The sequence below is a fragment of the Microcebus murinus genome, chromosome 4, assembly GCF_040939455.1.
Source record: "Microcebus murinus isolate Inina chromosome 4, M.murinus_Inina_mat1.0, whole genome shotgun sequence".
NCBI classification, from domain to species: Eukaryota; Metazoa; Chordata; class Mammalia; order Primates; family Cheirogaleidae; genus Microcebus; species Microcebus murinus.
Genome location: NC_134107.1, coordinates 69,699,938 through 69,719,112, shown reverse-complemented (window position 1 = coordinate 69,719,112; position 19,175 = coordinate 69,699,938). Strand labels below are relative to the sequence as shown.

At 34.0% G+C, this 19,175-nt stretch overlaps 1 protein-coding gene across 20 annotated transcripts in view; it reads left to right on the top strand.

Annotated features, from left to right (window-relative positions):
• Positions 1–19,175, top strand: part of PICALM (phosphatidylinositol binding clathrin assembly protein) — a 98,751-nt gene that overhangs the window by 46,880 nt on the left and 32,696 nt on the right. For all 20 annotated transcript variants that reach the window (XR_012918987.1, XR_012918988.1, XR_012918986.1 and 17 more), the window contains exons 5-12: positions 3,970–4,063; positions 4,471–4,582; positions 6,105–6,211; positions 8,949–8,990; positions 12,829–12,914; positions 13,341–13,464; positions 13,715–13,851; positions 16,589–16,698. Coding sequence is in view for 17 of the 20 variants with exons in the window: in XM_012738705.2 (XP_012594159.1) it covers positions 3,970–4,063; positions 4,471–4,582; positions 6,105–6,211; positions 8,949–8,990; positions 12,829–12,914; positions 13,341–13,464; positions 13,715–13,851; positions 16,589–16,698 (812 nt within the window). In the remaining 3 variants the exon portion in view is untranslated. The remainder of the gene's footprint in view (positions 1–3,969; positions 4,064–4,470; positions 4,583–6,104; positions 6,212–8,948; positions 8,991–12,828; positions 12,915–13,340; positions 13,465–13,714; positions 13,852–16,588; positions 16,699–19,175) is intronic.

The following is a 19,175-nucleotide window of genomic DNA, read 5'->3' as shown; positions in this document are numbered from 1 at the left end:
GGCGAGCGCCACCACACTTGGATAATTTTTTCTATTTTTTCAGTAGAGATGAGAGGTCTTGCTCTTGCTCAGGCTGATCTCAAACTCCTAAGCTCAAGTGATCCTCTCGCCTTGGCCTCCCAGAGTCCTAGGATTACAGGCGTGTGTCACTGTCACCTGGCCCTTTTAAATGGCTTTTCTCATATATAATTCTTTCTTTCTGTAAAAGCCCTTTTTTGTTATTCTGGCAAAATCTTAGGCATTCTTCAAGAATTCACTTAAATATCATTTCCTTGAGAAAGCCTTATTTCTGTTGTTAGATTGTATGTGACACTGTCACTTTCAAGAGGATGTTATACTTTTGCTCATATTTATATCTTCAGAACATGTCACAGTGTCTAAACATAGTAGAAGTTTAATAGTTTTTGGAAAGATGACTAGATGAGTTTATATAAACAGCACATTACATGGGTTCTATGAAAAATAGATTGAGTAAATTACCCGTGGGTTTATCTTTTCATTTGTTTGTTAAACACTGGTCCATTCATTTTCTTTTTGTTTAACATTTCATTTTTTGGTAGTATTCATCATGTAGAATTATCTTGTGTTCTAAATTGGTACTGTCCCAAGTGATAAGATATTGTTGTATAACAAGAAAAAGCAGGAATGGTCTAGATACTGTTTATGAATAAGTACATGGAAGGTAAACCTTTAATCCATTGGTCTCTTGTATTTGGGAAGCAAGTATCTGAGTTTAATTATAATCCATTTAAGAAATCATAAAAACCTGTGCATAGAGTATGTGAATTGTCATGCATTTGGTCTGAATCATATTCCAATATTTGAGTTTGTAAATTATTTTTTTGAATTCTGATATAAGCATATGATATCATAAGTATATGGAAGTATATGGTAAGATTTTTCTAATTTGAGAAATTTAAAGTTTCTGGAAGAAATGATTTGAAGGCTAGTGAGAGGGAGGAATCTAAAATATTTCTCAAGGGGCCGGCATAAGTTACCAAGAGAGTAGCACCTTTTATTGGTGAGAGTTTTAAGGGTAGTATAGGGTATAGTGACAAAGAACTGAGGATTTAATTTACAAACACTAGTTTTGAGATGCCTGTAATTAATATGGGCTGAGATATCAAGTAGGCAATTAGATATATTAACTTGAAAGTTGAGAGTTCTAGTCAGGGAATAGAAAAATGTCTGGCATTTTGATAATTTTGGTCTTGAGAATGACAGATAACTCAGGGAGTGTGAGTATAGAATGAAAGGAGAGGGCCCAGAAACACCTTGAGGTATACCAACATTTAGTTTGGAGGATAGGTAGAGGATGAGGAGCCAATAAAAGAGACTGCAAGTGATAGGGAGGTGGGAAGAAAATGAAAGAGAGGTATAGTGGATGGTAAGAGAGTATTTTAAAAATGAGGGAAACTTTTGAATGATGCTGAGAAGTCTAGTCAGATAAAGTAAAGTGCCCATTGGAGAGGCACTGTGGAATTTCTAGATTAAAGTAGGGAAGTTTAACTGGGTGATAGGAGTGGGACTCATATCAGAATGAACTGAAAAATGAATGGAAAGTGGGAAAGTGTCAATTCTTTTGAAAAGTATATTTGACTCTGCAGGGGAAGTGGTAGCTGGATGGAAAGTGGGAATAAGTGGAGTGTGTGTATGTGCGCATGCGTGCATGTGTGTGTTTAAAGAATGGTTCTCCTAGAGCCTGTGTTTGCATATTTATGGGAATGATCTAATATAAAAGAAGAGATTAATGAGCTGTGCTGGCCCGTGTGGCAGTTACTTGCCATGTGTGGCTCTTTAGATGATTAAAATGAAATAAAAAACAGCCCCACAGTTGCATTGGCCATATTTCAGATGCTCAAAAGCCACATATGGCTAATCCAGCCTCCCATATTGAATGGTGCAGATACAAAACATTTTCATTATTGTAGATAGCTCTGTTGGACAGTGCCATGTTATAGAAAGGAAGGACAAACAGATGACTGTGACAGAATGAGATCCAGAAGACCTGTGTGAGTGATACATTTGATAGAAATATATTTCCTCCATTGTAACAGGAGCAGACCAGATAGATGTAGTTTGGGTGGCAACAATGCCGGGATCTTTTTGTTGTTTTCTTTTCTTCCTGAATGAAATATTTTGAGAGTTATGAGCTGAGAGTTTGTGTGTTAGGTGTGAAGAGTCAGGGAAGGAGGAGTAGAAGAAAGAGATTTGAAGACGTTTAGGAGAGAAGTTCCTTAGAGAAGGCTAAAATGCTGGCAATATTGTGTACTCAATTGAGGTTGATGGTCATGAATTTTTAGTTTTGCCAGTTTGCCCATTTTTATGGTTTTTGTTTTACTAGCACTCAACTGTGTGTGTATAGGCATAGATAAATTTGTTTGCTCAGCCAGGATTGTGAATTTGCCAGATAACTGCAAGGGAGGAAGAGAGGTGCAATAAAGTTAATGGTATTTGCAAAGCAGCAATTATAAATAAGAGTCTGTGAAATTCTAAGCTAGATGAAGAAACTTAAAAATGAGAAGGGATCAAGGTGGGTAGTGGTAGAGTTGATAAATTGACGTTTTGAATGACATCAAATAGTTTTTACTATGGGAATATTTGACCAAATCACTTGGAAGGTTAAAAGAATAGGAGAGTAAGGTATCTGCATGAGCTGAATTTTGTCTTTTTAAAATTTACTGGTGAGAAATGTGATGATGTAGTTTCTGGTGTCAGTAAGTTTAGTATCGGAGCCATGTAGATGGTGAAGTTAACCAAGACTGAGCCAGTCTTCAAGTGTTCTGTGATGAAGAAATGACCAGAGGTCAAAAAGTGACTTCAGCAAGAAGAGAGAAGGAAAATTATAGAAGGCAACTAATAGTGACTGATAAAATGAGAGTGTGATGTGTATGAGAATAAAGAAAGCGTTATAAAGAAGAAACATACCTCAAATCCTTAATATAATACCAAGCCTATTATGGGGTAAGCACTTAAGATACCTTTTATCTAGTGTTTTTGGTACCAGTTTTGAAAATTTCTTGTTTGATATTGCATATATTTCTTTATTTTTAGAAATCTCTAATCTGTTTGGAAATATTTAACAGAGTATTAAATATAGTACTGTGGCTGGGCTCAGTGGCTGAACACCTGTTGTCTCAGCACTTTGGGAAGCTGAGGCAGGAAGACTACGTGAGGCCAGGAATCACAGACCAGCCTGGGCAACATAGGAATACCCCAACTCTACAAAAAATTTTTGAAAGTTCCTGGGAAGAGCTGAGGCAGGAGGATTGCTTGAGCCCAAGGGTTCAAGGCTATAGTGAGCAACGATCATGCCACTGCACTCCAGCCTGGGCAACAGAGTGAGACCCTGTCTCTTTAACGAAATAAACAAAACAAAAAATCAGTCCTTGTTTAATAGCCAGATTAGACAGGTCAGAATGATTTGATAAAATTGTTTTTTATTTTGTAATGAAGTGGTTTTAGTTATAATTTTCTGTGTTATAAGCCATTGCTGCTTGAATCATGAATAAAATAAGTTAAATATGCTCCAAGACTTGAGTTCAACTTCTGACTGCACAGTGTTTAACTGTTATGTGACTTGAGGCAAATGATTTTTTTAAATTTGTAATTTAAAAAAAATTGGTACAACTGTTCTTTACACATGAGTGGTTATGAGGATCAGCTGATTCCCTTGTGCACAGTACACTGTTTTCCTGGCTGTATAACATAAACTTTTGTTTTTATGTCTCATGCTTTACATCATCTTATTCTTTTTTAGTTTTAAATGAGTACCTTGATATTGGATATATAATGTTGCCTATTTTTGTTTTTTCTGTATAATCTCTGCTTGAGGTTTCAGGTTCAGTAATGACTTAAAAATATGTGACATTTCATGGCAGCTTTGTTCTCCATTGAAGTAGAGAACCAGATGGGAGTTACAAATGTAGATTTAATAGCAAATTCAATTGTTTCCTTTTTTTATAACAGGGCTGATGGAGTTATGAGAACAATGAACACAGAAAAACTCTTAAAAACTGTACCAATTATTCAAAATCAAATGGATGCACTTCTTGATTTTAATGTAAGTTGTTTATGTTTATGATGTTAAAAATTAGATTATTATGATTCATAATAGTATTTATTCTCAGGTTTTATAGACTCTAGATTTCACTTCAGTCTCCTGCTTGGCTAAGGATTTTCTGTAAAAGTGGTTCCATTACTTGAACCAGTTGCCAGCTTTGTCATTTGTTTGTAAAATGTTAGAAGTTAACATTTTCAACTCTATTTTTTTTAGCATCTATCTTAAGATGTTTTATTTTAGAGATTGTAAGTGTCCGTTACTAAATGGAACTGTGACAATTTCATGCTGAAATTAATTTTTCCTTTAAATTGTACTAACTGCTTTAAGCTTCTTCAGAGCAGGAACTAGTTCTGCTTTGTTCTCTGTAATTTGAAGGTAGTCATATTATTTTCTAATTTTTCCCCCAGGTTAATAGCAATGAACTTACAAATGGGGTAATAAATGCTGCCTTCATGCTCCTGTTTAAAGATGCCATTAGACTGTTTGCAGCATATAATGAAGGAATTATTAACCTGTTGGGTAAGTATTGCTGTAGCCTAATGACGTTGTATTTTGTGTCATATGAATAAATAATATTGACTGAATTGTTACTTAAAGCTACTGAAAAATGCATTATATTATTCATTCATTGTAACAATTAATTTGGGGAAAAGAAATGTATGCCTAGTTATATATGTAACTGATTAAATACTTATTTTTGTAATTAGAATATTTAGCTAGATGAACTTTATTTTTTTAGATGTTTTTTCTATCCATTTCATTAATATTTTGAAATATAAAAACCCCTTAAAAATTTAGTTGGGTTAAGACAGTAAATTTTGTGTTACAAGTATTTTACCACAATAAAAAAATAAATGGAAAAGAACCACAATTTTTTATCTCTGGAAAATCTTATTTTCTCATAATTTACCCTATAATGAACTTTGTAAAATTGATGTTTTTTCTAAGCATTTATTTTTAATGGTGCCTTTTACTTTTGAGGCATTTTAGGAATTTTTTTTTTTTCTTTTGAGACAGAATTTTGCTCTGTTGCCTGGGCTAGAGTGCCATGGTGTCAGCCTAGCTCAAACTCCTGGGCTCAAACAATCCTCCTGCCTCAGCCTCCCGAGTAACTGGGACTATAGGCTACGGCTAATTTTTCTATTTTTAGTAGGAACGGGGTCTCACTCTTGCTTAGGCTGGTCTCGAACTCCTGACTTCAAGTGATCCTCCCACCTCGGCTTCCCAGACTACTAGGATTACAGGCGTGAGCCACCGCATCCAGCTGCATTTTAGGAATTTAGGTGCTCTATTATGTATTCAGTATATATGGAATGTAGTTAATTTTGCTTAGAAATACTCATTTATTGTAGTGGGATTTGGATGGAGTAGACAAGTAACTGTCTGCAAAGGGTACCAAAGTATCAACTGTCAGATGTTAAGTATGTGTACTCTAGTAGCTCACACTCTCCTCATTTCTTACCCCACCCCATTTTTTTTTTGTTTTTTATAGTCTGGGATAAGATGAATTTATTCAGGATGCTTTAACCCATGGCAGTAGGAAAATTTGGCTTATTTTTTCACAAGTGAAAAATGAGGATTTTCTTTTCTATAAAACTTTGGAAGCCATGGTCTTCTACCCTTTGAGTAGTATAAATTAACCTCTTTGCACTGTTTATATTTTAAATTTAAATACATTTTCCAAGTGTGACATTTGAACACATTCTTACCAGTAAGAATATTTTAAAGTAGATGTTAATTCTATTTTAAATGGAGTAAAGTATGATATATGTTTACATGCTAATAAATATTTAGGAAATTATGAGGGAAGAAGTATTGTGAAACAAACTAGCAATTTGAATATAAAGTCAAGTTTTCTATTTTTAATATAATAGTACCTTTATTCTAATTTGCTTTAAATATCTTGACTAATTTAACATTTGTATTTTTCTAGTAGAGTATGTTTTCTTTGAGAGACCTATAAAATCTCTTAGGAGCTATTCATCTTTTTTCTTTTTGAGTGCCATATTTTGATGTGAATAAAAGTATTACTTTTTGGCAGAAAAATATTTTGATATGAAAAAGAACCAGTGCAAAGAAGGTCTTGACATCTATAAGAAGTTCCTGACTAGGATGACAAGAATCTCAGAGTTTCTCAAAGTTGCAGAGGTAAAGTGTCTTTAAGTGACATTATGTCTCCTAACTTGCTTTTTTGTCTCTAAGTATAGATTTTGAAAAAGTCACTTATTATCCAAATGAAAGAAATATCTTAAATATAGTAAGGAATTCAATCATATTAATATATACTGTATTGAATTCTGTGCAATATGAATATTGCACATTGAGTAAAATATGTGCAATATATTTACTTCCATATTGAATATTCAAAGGTACTCTATTTCTAAATTGTTTATTTCTCTATAAAGTTAAGTAGGTGGCATACAGCAATAGCGGAGATTTTTATGCTTAGAATTAGCCATGTATTTGAGAAGGTTTATTTTGTTAAATGTGGTTGGGAATGTGCAAGTCCTTTTCTGCCAGTGAGACTGGAGCCATATCGTTTAAAATGTTTTTGTTCCCCTACAGAAAGAAATTTTATATATTTATTATCACTGATTATGAAAGCTATGAATGTAGATTATAGGATAATCTAATTTTGCAGAGCTGTTTAAAAATAATTTTCTGAAGGTGTCACAGAAGGCAGTGTGGCAATTCTTTTTATTTATTTATTTATTTATTTGAGACAGAGTCTCACTCTATTGCCTGGGCTAGAATGCTGTGGTGTCAGCCTAACTCACAGCAACCTCAAACTCGTGGGCTCAGGTGATCCTCCTGCCTCAGCCTTCTGGGTAGCTGGGCCTACAGGCATGTGCCACCATGCCTGGCTAATTTTTTCTATATATTTTTTAGTTGGCCAATTAATTTCTTTCTGTTTTTAGTAGAGATGGCGTCTCACTCTTGCTCAGACTGGTTTTGAACTCTTGACCTTGAGTTATCTACCCCCCTTGGCCTCCCAGAGTGCTATGATTATAGGCGTGAGCCACCGCGTGTCTGGCCAGTGTGGTAATTCTTGCAACCATTATCTTGCTAGCACAGAGACAGCTCTTGAGGTTTTTTATTTGTTTTTTCTTTCTCCAGCCTCTTCCCATCTCTCCCAGAGATGTCTTCCTTGGATAATTTGATCCATTACATCAAAGGAGTTACTGTGGAGCTAGCAAGTTAGTGATGGCTCTATTACTGTAGTGCTGTATGATTCTGTAGCACATGGAATAGGATAGAACAGGATGATGAGACTTTTGAAGAAAGTAGCTTTGTTATTAATCAGCTATTTTATGAAGGCTACTGAGATTTATTTTGGATTTAAAGATCTTTCAAGGAGAAATCAAGGCCGGGCGCGGTGGCTCACGCCTATAATCCTAGCACTCTGGGAGGCCGAGGCAGGCGGATTGCTCAAGGTCAGGAGTTCAAAACCAGGTTGAGCGAGACCCCGTCTCTATTAAAAAGACAAAGAAATTAATTGACCAACTAATATATATAGAAAAAAGAAATTAACCGGGCATGGTGGCACATGCCTGTAGTCCCAGCTACTCGGGAGGCTGAGGCAGAAGGATTGCTTGAGCCCAGGAGATTGAGGTTGCTCTGAGCTAGGCTGATGCCACGGCACTCACTCTAGCCTGAGCAACAAAGCGAGACTCTGTCTCAAAAAAAAAAAAAAAAAAAAGGAGAAATCAATGGTTTTCTTCTAGTTATTCAGGGTCAGTCATATACTAAAACCAGAAGAAGATAGTGTTTATGCTGTGATTCCAGTACATTCCTTAAATAAGTTTAATTTGTTGACTTTCCCCTTTGGCCTCTTAACATTCTTTGCATTTGGTAGTGGTAGTTATTGATTTAAGTTTTAAGTCCCCTTCTTTACCTCCAGATCTGCTGTTCTGACTTTGTATTGAGATAGATAGACTGTTCCATATGATCTAAAAAATGTAAAGACTCCTTACCCTAAAATATGCTGTAATGAGATTGTAATGTAATGATGCCTTTGGGTTTGCAGTTTCATTAAAAGACCTTAGTTCTTGGAAGAAAGTCAAAAGTAACCTGTTATAATGTGTTTTCAAGGGGACAAATGTATCAGTAGTGATTAGCTATTAGCTGTTAACATCTGAGTATGAAATAATTTATCAGATCTTCTACTGACAATTCTGAGACTGGCCACCAAGAGGTTGAAAACAGGAAGAGAAAATGATTAGAAAATGAAACATAGCCTTAGGAGAAAACAGTTTTCTAATTTGTGTGCTTGAATAGGCAGGAACCATTTTATCTTTTTTTTTGGAAATTGCCTAGGGCCTTAGCATCATGAAAATGTATTGGGATTGCTTTGTGGAGATAGTCATATCCTTGTTAAGTATCACTTGACATTTGTATAAAACCTGGCCTGACAGAACATAGGTTTTAAAATGTATTATACATCGTCACTGCCAAGGAAAGCATATTTTATGGAGAGACAAAGTTAATGTTTTCAGGTTTGTTTCTTAAATTCTTTTATGCCAGAGAGAACTTGTTCACGGTTAGCCTTTCTCATTTTTGCCGTAGTGTTTTTATCATATGACACATAGAAGAAATGGATTTTTCAGATTGTGATAGGTGTTCAAAAGATATGAGGGTGGTATCTTTGTAATAGGCTTCTTGAATTTCCTACTCTAGTTCCCTGTTACAACTTTTAGAGCCATGAAATAATATCTGAGCCATTGGAAATACTGAATATCTTTAGAGATTAAATATTTTTCTGATTTTAAGAAGTCTATTTAACATATTAGCAATACTAGCCATACATGTCATTTTTTCAAATTTTATTTATAAAGCATATTTATTATGATTTGATCTGTTAAATACAATGTGTTTCTTCTTATAGCAAGTTGGAATTGACAGAGGTGATATACCAGACCTGTCACAGGTAAGTATATTGTTAATATGTCAATTCACTATCCGTTATGTACTGTCGAGTGTGAAGAGTACTAAGATGAGTAATATATAGCCTCTGCTGTCCAAGAGATCAGTGTAGTTTTTCTTGACAGATTTTAACATTTTGATATTTGCTGGAGATTGTTCTAGCAATATGACCACATGAAATGATCTGCTCACCTCTTTCTTACATTGGTGGCCCTACCCACTATTATACCATTCCTTTATTCCCTTTAATCTCTCTTTCACAGCATCATCATTATCAAAAAAATGAGAGAGGAAAAAGAAAAAAAAAACTTTGGTAACTGAACTTAGAGAATGGTATTTAAAAAACAAAATTTTCACTGTACTACTGATAGGGAATTATGCAGGATTCATTTTTCCTGTTTTAAACCATTTTGACTATTTGACTCAGATAGGAGTATTAAATAGGAAAAAAACCTCAAAACATAATATTGCATTAATAGAGCAGGCTTTGGGGTGAGATGTCAAAGTTTGAATCCTAGCTGTGCCATTAACTGGCACCTGTTACTTTGGAGAAGTTACTCTCTGTGCTTCAGTTTCATTATTTGTAAAATCGAGATATCATAGTACCTACCTCAGGTGATAGTTCAGGGAATTAAATGAGTTAATACTTATAAAAACATTTAGAGCATTAAACACTAAACTAATGTTAGCTATACATTGTTACATTGTCTGTATTATCATCTTTAAAAATATTTCTAGGAAATAAACTTCATACTTGCAGTTTTTTTCTGGCTTATTGTCAGTGTTTTATCAACTAAGTATTAAGAATAAAAGTACTTGGCACAACTATCCTTTATAACACTTGTATCAACTCTCTCCTTAAGAGTTGGCATCTCGGCTGGGTGTGGTAGCTCACACCTGTAATCCTAGCACTCTGGGAGGCCGAGGTGGGAGGATCGCTCAAGGTCAGGAGTTCGAAAACAGCCTGTGCAAGAGTGAGACCCCGTCTCTACTAAAAACAGAAACAAATTAATTGGCCAACTAAAAATATATAGAAAAAAAAATTAGCTGGGCATGGTGGTGCATGTCTGTAGTCCCAGCTATACTAAGAAGGCTGAGACAGGAGGATCGCTTGAGCCCAGGAGTTTGAGGTTGCTGTGAGCTAGGCTGATGCCATGGCACTCTAGCCCAGGCAACAGAGCAAGACTGTCTCAAAAAAAAAAAAAATGAGTTGGCATCTCTTTTACCTTGTTTTGAGTTGTTCTGGGACATCTTTTAATGGTTCTTGTTTCTCTGTACTTACTTGTTCTGATTTATCCCTCTCTCACAAAGTTAAAAGTATGCAATAAATCTAGTTATGGGTTATATGTACAGAAAGTATTCTTACATATGTCCAGTTGAGATAAATTGGTTTCATTAAGATCGAGCAAATTATTCTAGGCTGAATATAGAAGAGTCATTGCTTGAATAATGTGTAGTATAAAATGATTTGTTAACTTTAGATTCCCGTATTTTCCAACCCATTTGTCATGCCAACATGCTCTGTATTTTGTTTAAAAATCATCATCTTCAGTCCAGATATAGAAATTATAGGCTGTTTTCATGTGTCTGTACTTTAATATTCATGGCATTGTAATTGGGTAGTGTTGGTCAACCTCCATTCCCCTTCCTTTTTTATTAGTGACCTCTGAGCTAAGGGAACTTTCTAGGCATTCTTTTGGTGATTCAGAAAATGTTCAAAAGTGAACTAAAAGCTATTTACATTTTAGGGAAGATGCTGTAATGTAGAAGAATGGAAACTTGAAATTATGTATTTTTTGTCATTGTTGCTACGTACTGTTCTTTTAAAATGTGAAGCATCACATTTTCTTCATTCTTTGTAATGTGGGTTTGATTTTTGAAGAACAACCAGATATATTTAGAAAGGATTTTAGAAATTGCTGCCTTTTCAGGAGCTAGTCCTTCAGAAAAAAGTAAACTACAGTTTAAATGACCACAGTTTCAGTCTAGGATTTGGTAGGATAGTAAATGTCTAGGCTTTAAGGTCAGACATACCTTACACCCTGTTTTGGCTCCTGCTGTATCAGATGTGTGATCTTGAACAAATTATTTAATTTTCACTGTGTCAGGTTACATGTAAAATGGATATATTAGCAGTGTCTACCTCATAGATTCAGTAGTAAAATACAAAGTAGCTAGCAACAGTACCTGTTGTGTTAGAAGAGATTTTTAAATGTTAACTGCTATCATCAACATCCTCCTCGTCTCCTCTGAAAGCTCTTGAGACAGTGCTTTGCCTGCTGGCTAGCAGACATTTTGCTGGGGCTGTGGGAAGTGTACATGTGTTCTCAGCTCAACATAGTAGTCAGTTTTATCATCTCGTATTTGGTTTTAAATGGTTTTCTACTATATATCCCTTGTGCTAAGGTCTTGGTTTATATAGAGAAGATACTGAGTGAAAAGCAGTTATTTAAGTCATAATTGATAGAGAAATTAGCTAAATATTGCCTCTTCTGTTTTTAGGTCCTGTAATCTAGAAACTGTATCTCAAATCCTAAAGAATATTTGGGGTAAATAAATGCCACTGATACATTTGCTTCACTTAAAGATAGTGAACAATTCTTGTTCTGCACACTGAAAAGTTTTCCTTTTGATAGAAATTACCTCTTTCTTCATATTGAGACTGACCTGTAGCCTGAGAGTTTAAAACTAGTCTTCCATTTAAAAAAATGATAAATATCCATTTTTCCGTGAGATTTTATAAGTGCAAACATTTTTGTAACCAACACACCATTCAAGATATAGATCACTCCTATCACCCCGATCCTCATGTCCCTTCTAGTCACTCCTTAAGCTCCCCTCCATACAAGCTCACCATTTTGACTTCTAATAGCATAATTTTATTGGTTCTTTAACTTAAAATAAATGAAATCATACAACTATTTACCTTTGTATTTGGTATCCTTTGCTCATCACAGCGTTTTAAAATCTGTCCTTGTTGTTAAATGTACCATTAATTCATTCTTTATTGCTGAATAGTATTCCATTATATGAATTTACCACAAAATTGTGGTAAATTTTGTCTATCCATTTTCCAAATGATGGACTTTTGGATTGTTTGCAGTTTTTGTCTATTGTAATAAAGCTGCTTAAAACATTCTTAAGTCTTTTCTTATGGAGATAAGTTATCTTTTCTCTGGAGTAAATAGGAATGGAATTGGATTATTAAGGTAGGTATGTATTTAATTTTATTTTTTAGAAAAACTGATCCTTTTTCAAGGTGATGATATATTCCCACCAACGGTGTATGAGAGTTCCAGTTGTTCCATATCCTCACCAACATTTGATGTTGCTCGTTTATTTTCACTTTAGCCATTCTAGTGGGTGAAAAGATATATCTCATTGTGATATTCATTCGCATTTCTTTGATGCTCGTGTTCAGTATCATTTATCAATAACTATTTCAGAGTAATGTTTAGAAACTTTGTTACTCAGCAAGTACTTACTAAGTACCTGGTGCATGCTCAATAGCATGTGTCTATCTTTTAGGAGTATGTTTTTACTTAAAATCCTAATAAATATAAAAACATTTAAGTACTTATAGAATCCTTTTAATGTTTCATGCTTATATGGTCTTTAGCTTCTGTATTTTTTATAATGTTTATTAATACCTCCAACTAGGTCATATTTATGTAACAAAAATAAGATTATCATTCTCACTGAGTAGCTAAAACTCTACTGTTAATTAGTGCATGAGGAATGTACCTATTTATTTCTATTGCTCTTGTATGTTAGATGATACTTCATTTATTTTAATCAGAGGCCTGATTATCATGAAATTCTTAATATTTGTACAATTTCAGGCCCCCAGCAGTCTTCTTGATGCTTTGGAACAACATTTAGCTTCCTTAGAAGGAAAGAAAATCAAAGATTCTACAGCTGCAAGCAGGTATATTATTTGTTGTAAGAAAGAGGAGGAGTGATATTTCTGAGGGAGATGAATCCAGCTCAAGTTCCAAGCCACCTAATTTTTCGTTATTTTGATTTAATTATCTATAAAATGGGTTCGAACTTTGCTTAAGTTCCCTCTCTTGGGGCTTAGAAGAGGCAGTGTGCCCCACTTTATTGTGAACCCTTTCCAAAGTCTAACCCTTACTTTAAAAGCAGCAGAGATGTAAGTCAACATTCTTTTAATTGCTGTAATCTTCTAGGTAACTAAGTAGAATATTTCATCTGAAATACTGGTTTTGAGTCCATCAGTTAAGTTCATGATTACAATATCTATCCATGGCAGGGTTGCCAGACCATTTTATGACATGGCTGTAATGTGAAGTGCTTAACAGAAAGCCAGATTACCTCTGTCCAATTATCCTAGGGCAACAACACTTTCCAATGCAGTCTCTTCCCTGGCAAGCACTGGCCTCTCTCTGACCAAAGTGGATGAAAGGGAAAAGCAGGCAGCATTAGAGGAAGAACAGGCACGTTTAAAAGCTTTAAAGGTAAGTGTGGGCATTCTCTTTATTTGGAAAAACAGGTACAAGTGATCATAAAGTAAATGGGGCCTCTACACAGACTTACAGTATTTAATGGGCTGAAACTCGGTCTTGTTTTCATCTTGACATAGAATGACTTGGCTTAAGCAGTGAATATCTTTCTGCTATCAACACAAAATTAGAAAATACCCTTCTTCAGAGCTGTACAAACAGATCTGGTTTCTGGAATACTTACGGTAGTTCCCTTTTTCAACAGGAACAGCGCCTAAAAGAACTTGCAAAGAAACCTCATACCTCTTTAACAACTGCAGCCTCTCCTGTGTCCACCTCAGCAGGGGGGATAATGACTGCACCAGCCATCGACATATTTTCTACCCCTAGTTCTTCTAACAGGTAGGGGGGGAAGTTACCTTTCAATATTTAGGATAGAAATTTCACGGGGGTTTTCAGGTTCAAATTTTTCAGGTTTACTTTATGATTTTATAATCATTGATTCACACAAAAGAGGTGGTGATAAATGGTGGTATTGGTATAACACCTAAATACAAAATGATGAGAGTTTATATTTTGTGTATTTAGGAAATGGAAGGTGGAGGAAATGGAAGGTGGTTGAATTACTAATTTATACTCATTGGAATATAGTAGTAATCTCTGGGCACATTTTTCATTGTATAAAAATGATGATTAAACACAATTATAAAGCATCTAATGTTCAAGACCATAGATAGCTCTTGTATATTATGATATATATTTAAAAGTATCATTTCATTGACTATTAAATGTCTTTCATGTCTGTTTCCTGGTGTTGAATTCTGTAATGTGAAACACAGTAACAGAATTTAGTTGCCAAATTTCTTGATACTGAAGCCTGTCAGACCAACTTTAATAAATCTTGTTTAATTTAAGCTACTTAATATGGAAATATGTTTCCAGGCAAATTAGAATAATTGGCTTTTTCTAAATCTATTCTGTCTTTTACCTGAGAGTAGTTTAAGGTAGTTTAGAAGTCAGATTCTGGTTTAGATCCTGGCTCTGTTATTTCTTACCCTTTTTTGAAAACCCTTTTCCCAAATGAGATGGTATAGGTCAGTGGTTCTCAATCTTAAGCAAGCATCTAAATCCCCTGGAGAGTTCATTAAACCACAGATTGTCTGAGTCTCAACTCCAGAGGTCTGATTTATTAGGTAGGGGTTAGGGACCAAGAATTTTCATTTTGTAGTTGTTGCTATTTATTTTATTAATTCATCCTTGAAAGGTCTTCCTCTTGCTTATTGACTCCTATAACAAGCTCACTTTAAATTTTGATAACTGAACTTCTGTTTGCTTCATGTATTGTCAATTGCTATCTGCTCCCTAAAATCTTAGTAGGTATTGAATTTAGTTCTGTGTTTTTCTTTCATCTTATTTATTTACTTATGTATGCTGCCTGCCTTAATCCCCAATAAAATAGTATTGACCTTGTTAAGGGGCAAGTTCTCAATTTGGGGACTTTGTAAAGAAATCTGTCTTAGGGGAGATAATTGGTAAGAATTTTGAGTGTTTGAGGGTGAAACAAATTATTGGATAAAGAACTAATTTCACTAGATTTTTATCTCATACTAAAAGTTTTCACCTTTTTATTTTTATTTTTTTTTTTATTTTTTTTATTTTATTTTGTTTTTTTTTTTTTGGCTAGATCAAACAGAAGAAATTCACCTTTTTAATAGTAAGGACAAATCTTACAGCCCATTTATAGAATGCTTAATGTATATTCTTTATTTCTCCCCAAAGCATTAAATGTATTTATATGTATATCTACTATCTATAAAACTACATCTCAAAGACATGTCTTCAAAACTTGTTTTTTTAGCCGGGCATGGTGGCGCATGCCTGTAGTCCCAGCTACCCGGGAGGCTGAGGCAGAAGGATCACTTGAGCCCAGGAGTTTGAGGTTGCTGTGAGCTAGGCTGACGCCACGGCACTCACTCTAGCCTGGACAACAAAGCGAGACTCTGTCTCAAAAAAAAAAAAAAAAAAAAAAAAAAAAAAAAAAAAAAACTTGTTTTTTATAAAAATACAGTTAGAAGAAATAAGTTCTCGTGTTTGATAGCACAATAGGATGACTATAGTTAACAGTAATTTGTTGTATATTTCAAAATAGCTAGAAGAGAAGATTTAAAATGTTTCCAGCACAAAGAAATGATAAATGTTTGAGATGATCTATGTCCTAATTACCTTGATTTGATTATTACACATGGTATGCATAATATCAAAATATCACATGTGCCCCATAAATTTGTATAGATACTGCATATCAATTTTAAAAATAAGGAAAAAACTTCTGTTTTTGAGAATGTGTAAGTTAAAAAGTAGGACCCAGGTGCCTGTAATACCAGCTACTTTAGGAGGCTGAGTCAGAAGGATCACTTGAGCCCAGAAGTTCTGGTCCAGCCTGTGCAAGATAGCAAGACTCTGTTTCAAAAAATTAAATTATATTGTGGTATATGTAATACCTCCATTCATGGAAACTCTAGGATCTTTTTTTGAGTTGTTATTCCTTAAAATGATCTAAAATGTTTGTGGTCGGAAATACATTATGTAAATAGTGTCTCCTGGAGTGTGATGTGGTGGCTCTGTTTTAAGCTTATATATGCGTGTAAAATCTTTTCCCTGTATCTTTGATATGTTTGGATATTGAAGCAGTGCAGTGAGGCTAACTTTGTAGAGGTATTGGTATTTCAAATGTGATTTAAGTTGACAATTAAAAATAGGAAAAAGTTTTCCTTAAAAAAATTAAAATTGCCATGATATATCTTATAGATTGTGTTCATTTCAAAAAGGAAATCAGTATTTTCCCGGGGAAGTCACTGGTCCTTTCCAGAAGAGCTTTTGTTATTTGAGTCCCATATAAACCTAAGATATCATGTTTGATGATTTTTTCCAAGCCTCCTTGGAAATATGCTGTTATATGAGGGGCATGCAACTGTTGTTATCTTGCTGAAACTGTTTCAAACTTTTGAGGTTTCCATTATTGAGCTTTTTTTCACTTGTCTTTTGAATGTTTTTATTTTCAGTGTGTGTGTGTGGGATCATGACTAATGTCACAAAGTTTATCTAGTAAATAAAACATCTTTTTAAAATATTTTCCTAGCACATCAAAGCTGCCAAATGATCTGCTTGATTTGCAGCAGCCAACTTTTCACCCATCTGTACATCCTCATCCTATGTCAACTGCTTCTCAGGTAGCAAGTACATGGGGAGGTAAGTATTAATGAATTCTATTTTGACGTTACATAGTCATCTCTCCTTCCATTCTGTCGTGTTTTATTTGCATAGTTTTGGTTATACTTGATACGTGATAACTTGAGAAATATTAAAGTGGCAGTGAGGTAATTTATACCCTTGAAGACATTTTCATTTATTATCAATGTAATTTTGGAATTTATGTTCAATTATGAAATCAAGTTTAATGAAGATGAAATTAAGAGTAAGGGAAAAATACAAATATATAAATATGAAATCCTTCTTTTAATGTTGAATTTCTATTCCATAATCAGAAAATGCTTAGTAGCTGTTTTGCCTTTGGTATAGAAAAATACATTTTTACTTTTGGGGAAAAAATTCATCTTTGTGTAAGTATATGGTAAGGTGCTAGTAAAACTCAGATGGTGTTGTCAGGCAATGAACTATATTGTGACCAGGATTCTCATTACAAACTTTGTGCTGCTTATATTTTAATGTTGGCTTAATTCAGACCTATGAGATTTTGGTATTCAAAGAATTTTCCCCTAGTACCAACGGCAATGTTTACTGCCCATGACCAGTTCTTTGATCTATGGTAACAACAATGTGATCTTGACTATGGCCTGGCATCTTTGAAAGAGGAGAGAGCTTAGTACGTGTCCATTTTTAAATAGATTTGCCTAGACATCTGGTATGTTTTCAGATCGTCTACTTTGCTTGGTTTTGGTGCTTTTGTTTGTATGTATGTAAGTACTATTTTACAAACAGACTCTCAAAAAAATTGGTAGGGAGGGAAAGGAAATATTCTAAGAAGGATATTGTCTAAATAGAGAATGACAAGATACCATAAAATTTATTGTTGGCTCACATGTGAAATCTGAATTAATAGGCTTACATTTCATAGCAAAAATAAATTATTCTAGTGAGCTTTTTAATTTTAATGATTTGAATTTTAAGAACATTTTTTGTTTTATTATTTTAAGGTGCTACTTTCATGCTAGAATGTAAGTTCTGTGAAGGCAGGAATTTTTAAATATTTTGTTCATTGCTATATCCCCAGTGCCTAAAACACTTCTTGATATATAATAGGTAGTTTGTAAATGTTTGTAGAATAAGTCGACATTTTCTCTTCTTCTGGCTAGGTTACAAAGTACAGCTGTTTCAAGGTACAGCTAAATCTTACTATCTAGAGTAATTTCTAAACGTGATAAGATAGTTTAGGTCAATAAGTATTTTAGAATTATTTCATAGTGAACAGTAGGCAGCAAATTAAGGTTAAGAAAGGACTTTTAAAATATCCTAATAAGTCCTGATTTTAGGATTTTTAATCTGCCAAACTTATGTGCTTATTTTCTACCTTATTGTAAATTGCTTTAAGGATATTATATCTAAGGTTAGTAGAATTAACATAACCATTTAAGGAGTTGTGAGTTATTTCCTTTCTTAAAAAAATGTATTTGTCTTTCTAAAACTATGGCTGAGGAGTTGTTTTTCTAAACAGACTAAAAGTTTTATAGACAGCTTAATGAAATTGACGTATTTAACATTTCAAAGAAACCGAACTGTGAAATTCTTAATTTTTTTGTCTGGGCACCGTGTACAATTCATTCTAACAATGACAAGGTTTATACTTGAAATTGTTAAACTCATATATGAAAGCAAAAAGATTTACTTTGGAAGACTAATTTTAAGTAATTTCAGTCTCTAAGAATTGTTCTATATCCTGTCAGAAGAAATTATTCTTTCCAAGTCTATATGTGAATATAGCATGTTGGAATACATTTAATAGTGTTTTATTTTTCTATTTTAGGTTATTTTGCTTTATGTGCTATTTCCACAAAAATTTCTCCCATATTTTAATATTCAACTTGCTGTATACAAGTAGTGAGATTAAAAGTACAGATCAAGTACAATGGGAACAGAGGCAATAGAAATTGCACTATTATTTTTCCAAAAGCTAGCTTCTTGGTACATATGAGGAAAGGAATATTATCTTTACTATGAGCCCCTTGATTTAAGCAGAATTAAATCATGTCTTGACTTTTATATAAAGATATTTGTCTTCTGAGTTGATGATAGTTTCAGGATTATGATTTCTGCATGATTGGATAACGAGAGTATTTTAAGGCAAGAACTTTCATTCTTCCTAATTCATTCAGAGCTCATATCCATGATGTTCAAATTGAGAAGTTTTTTAAAAAATTTTAGCCTAAGATAAATAAATCTTAGATATGAGAAGACTTGATCATAACAGTAAATGCTTGAGATCGTTTGAAGTTAACCTTTTACCTGAACACTTTATGTAACATTTTATATCATGTTGCTTTTATAGCATGTGAATAAAGCAAAGGTATGATTTTTTATAATCCCCAGAGCTCTATGTTTCTCTTGCTTTCCTCAGTTAAAAATGGATGCTATTAAGAGACCTAGTATTTAATTGTTTTCTTACAAACATCACAGAGGTGATGTGTATTTCTAGGCACAGCCCGGTTAGT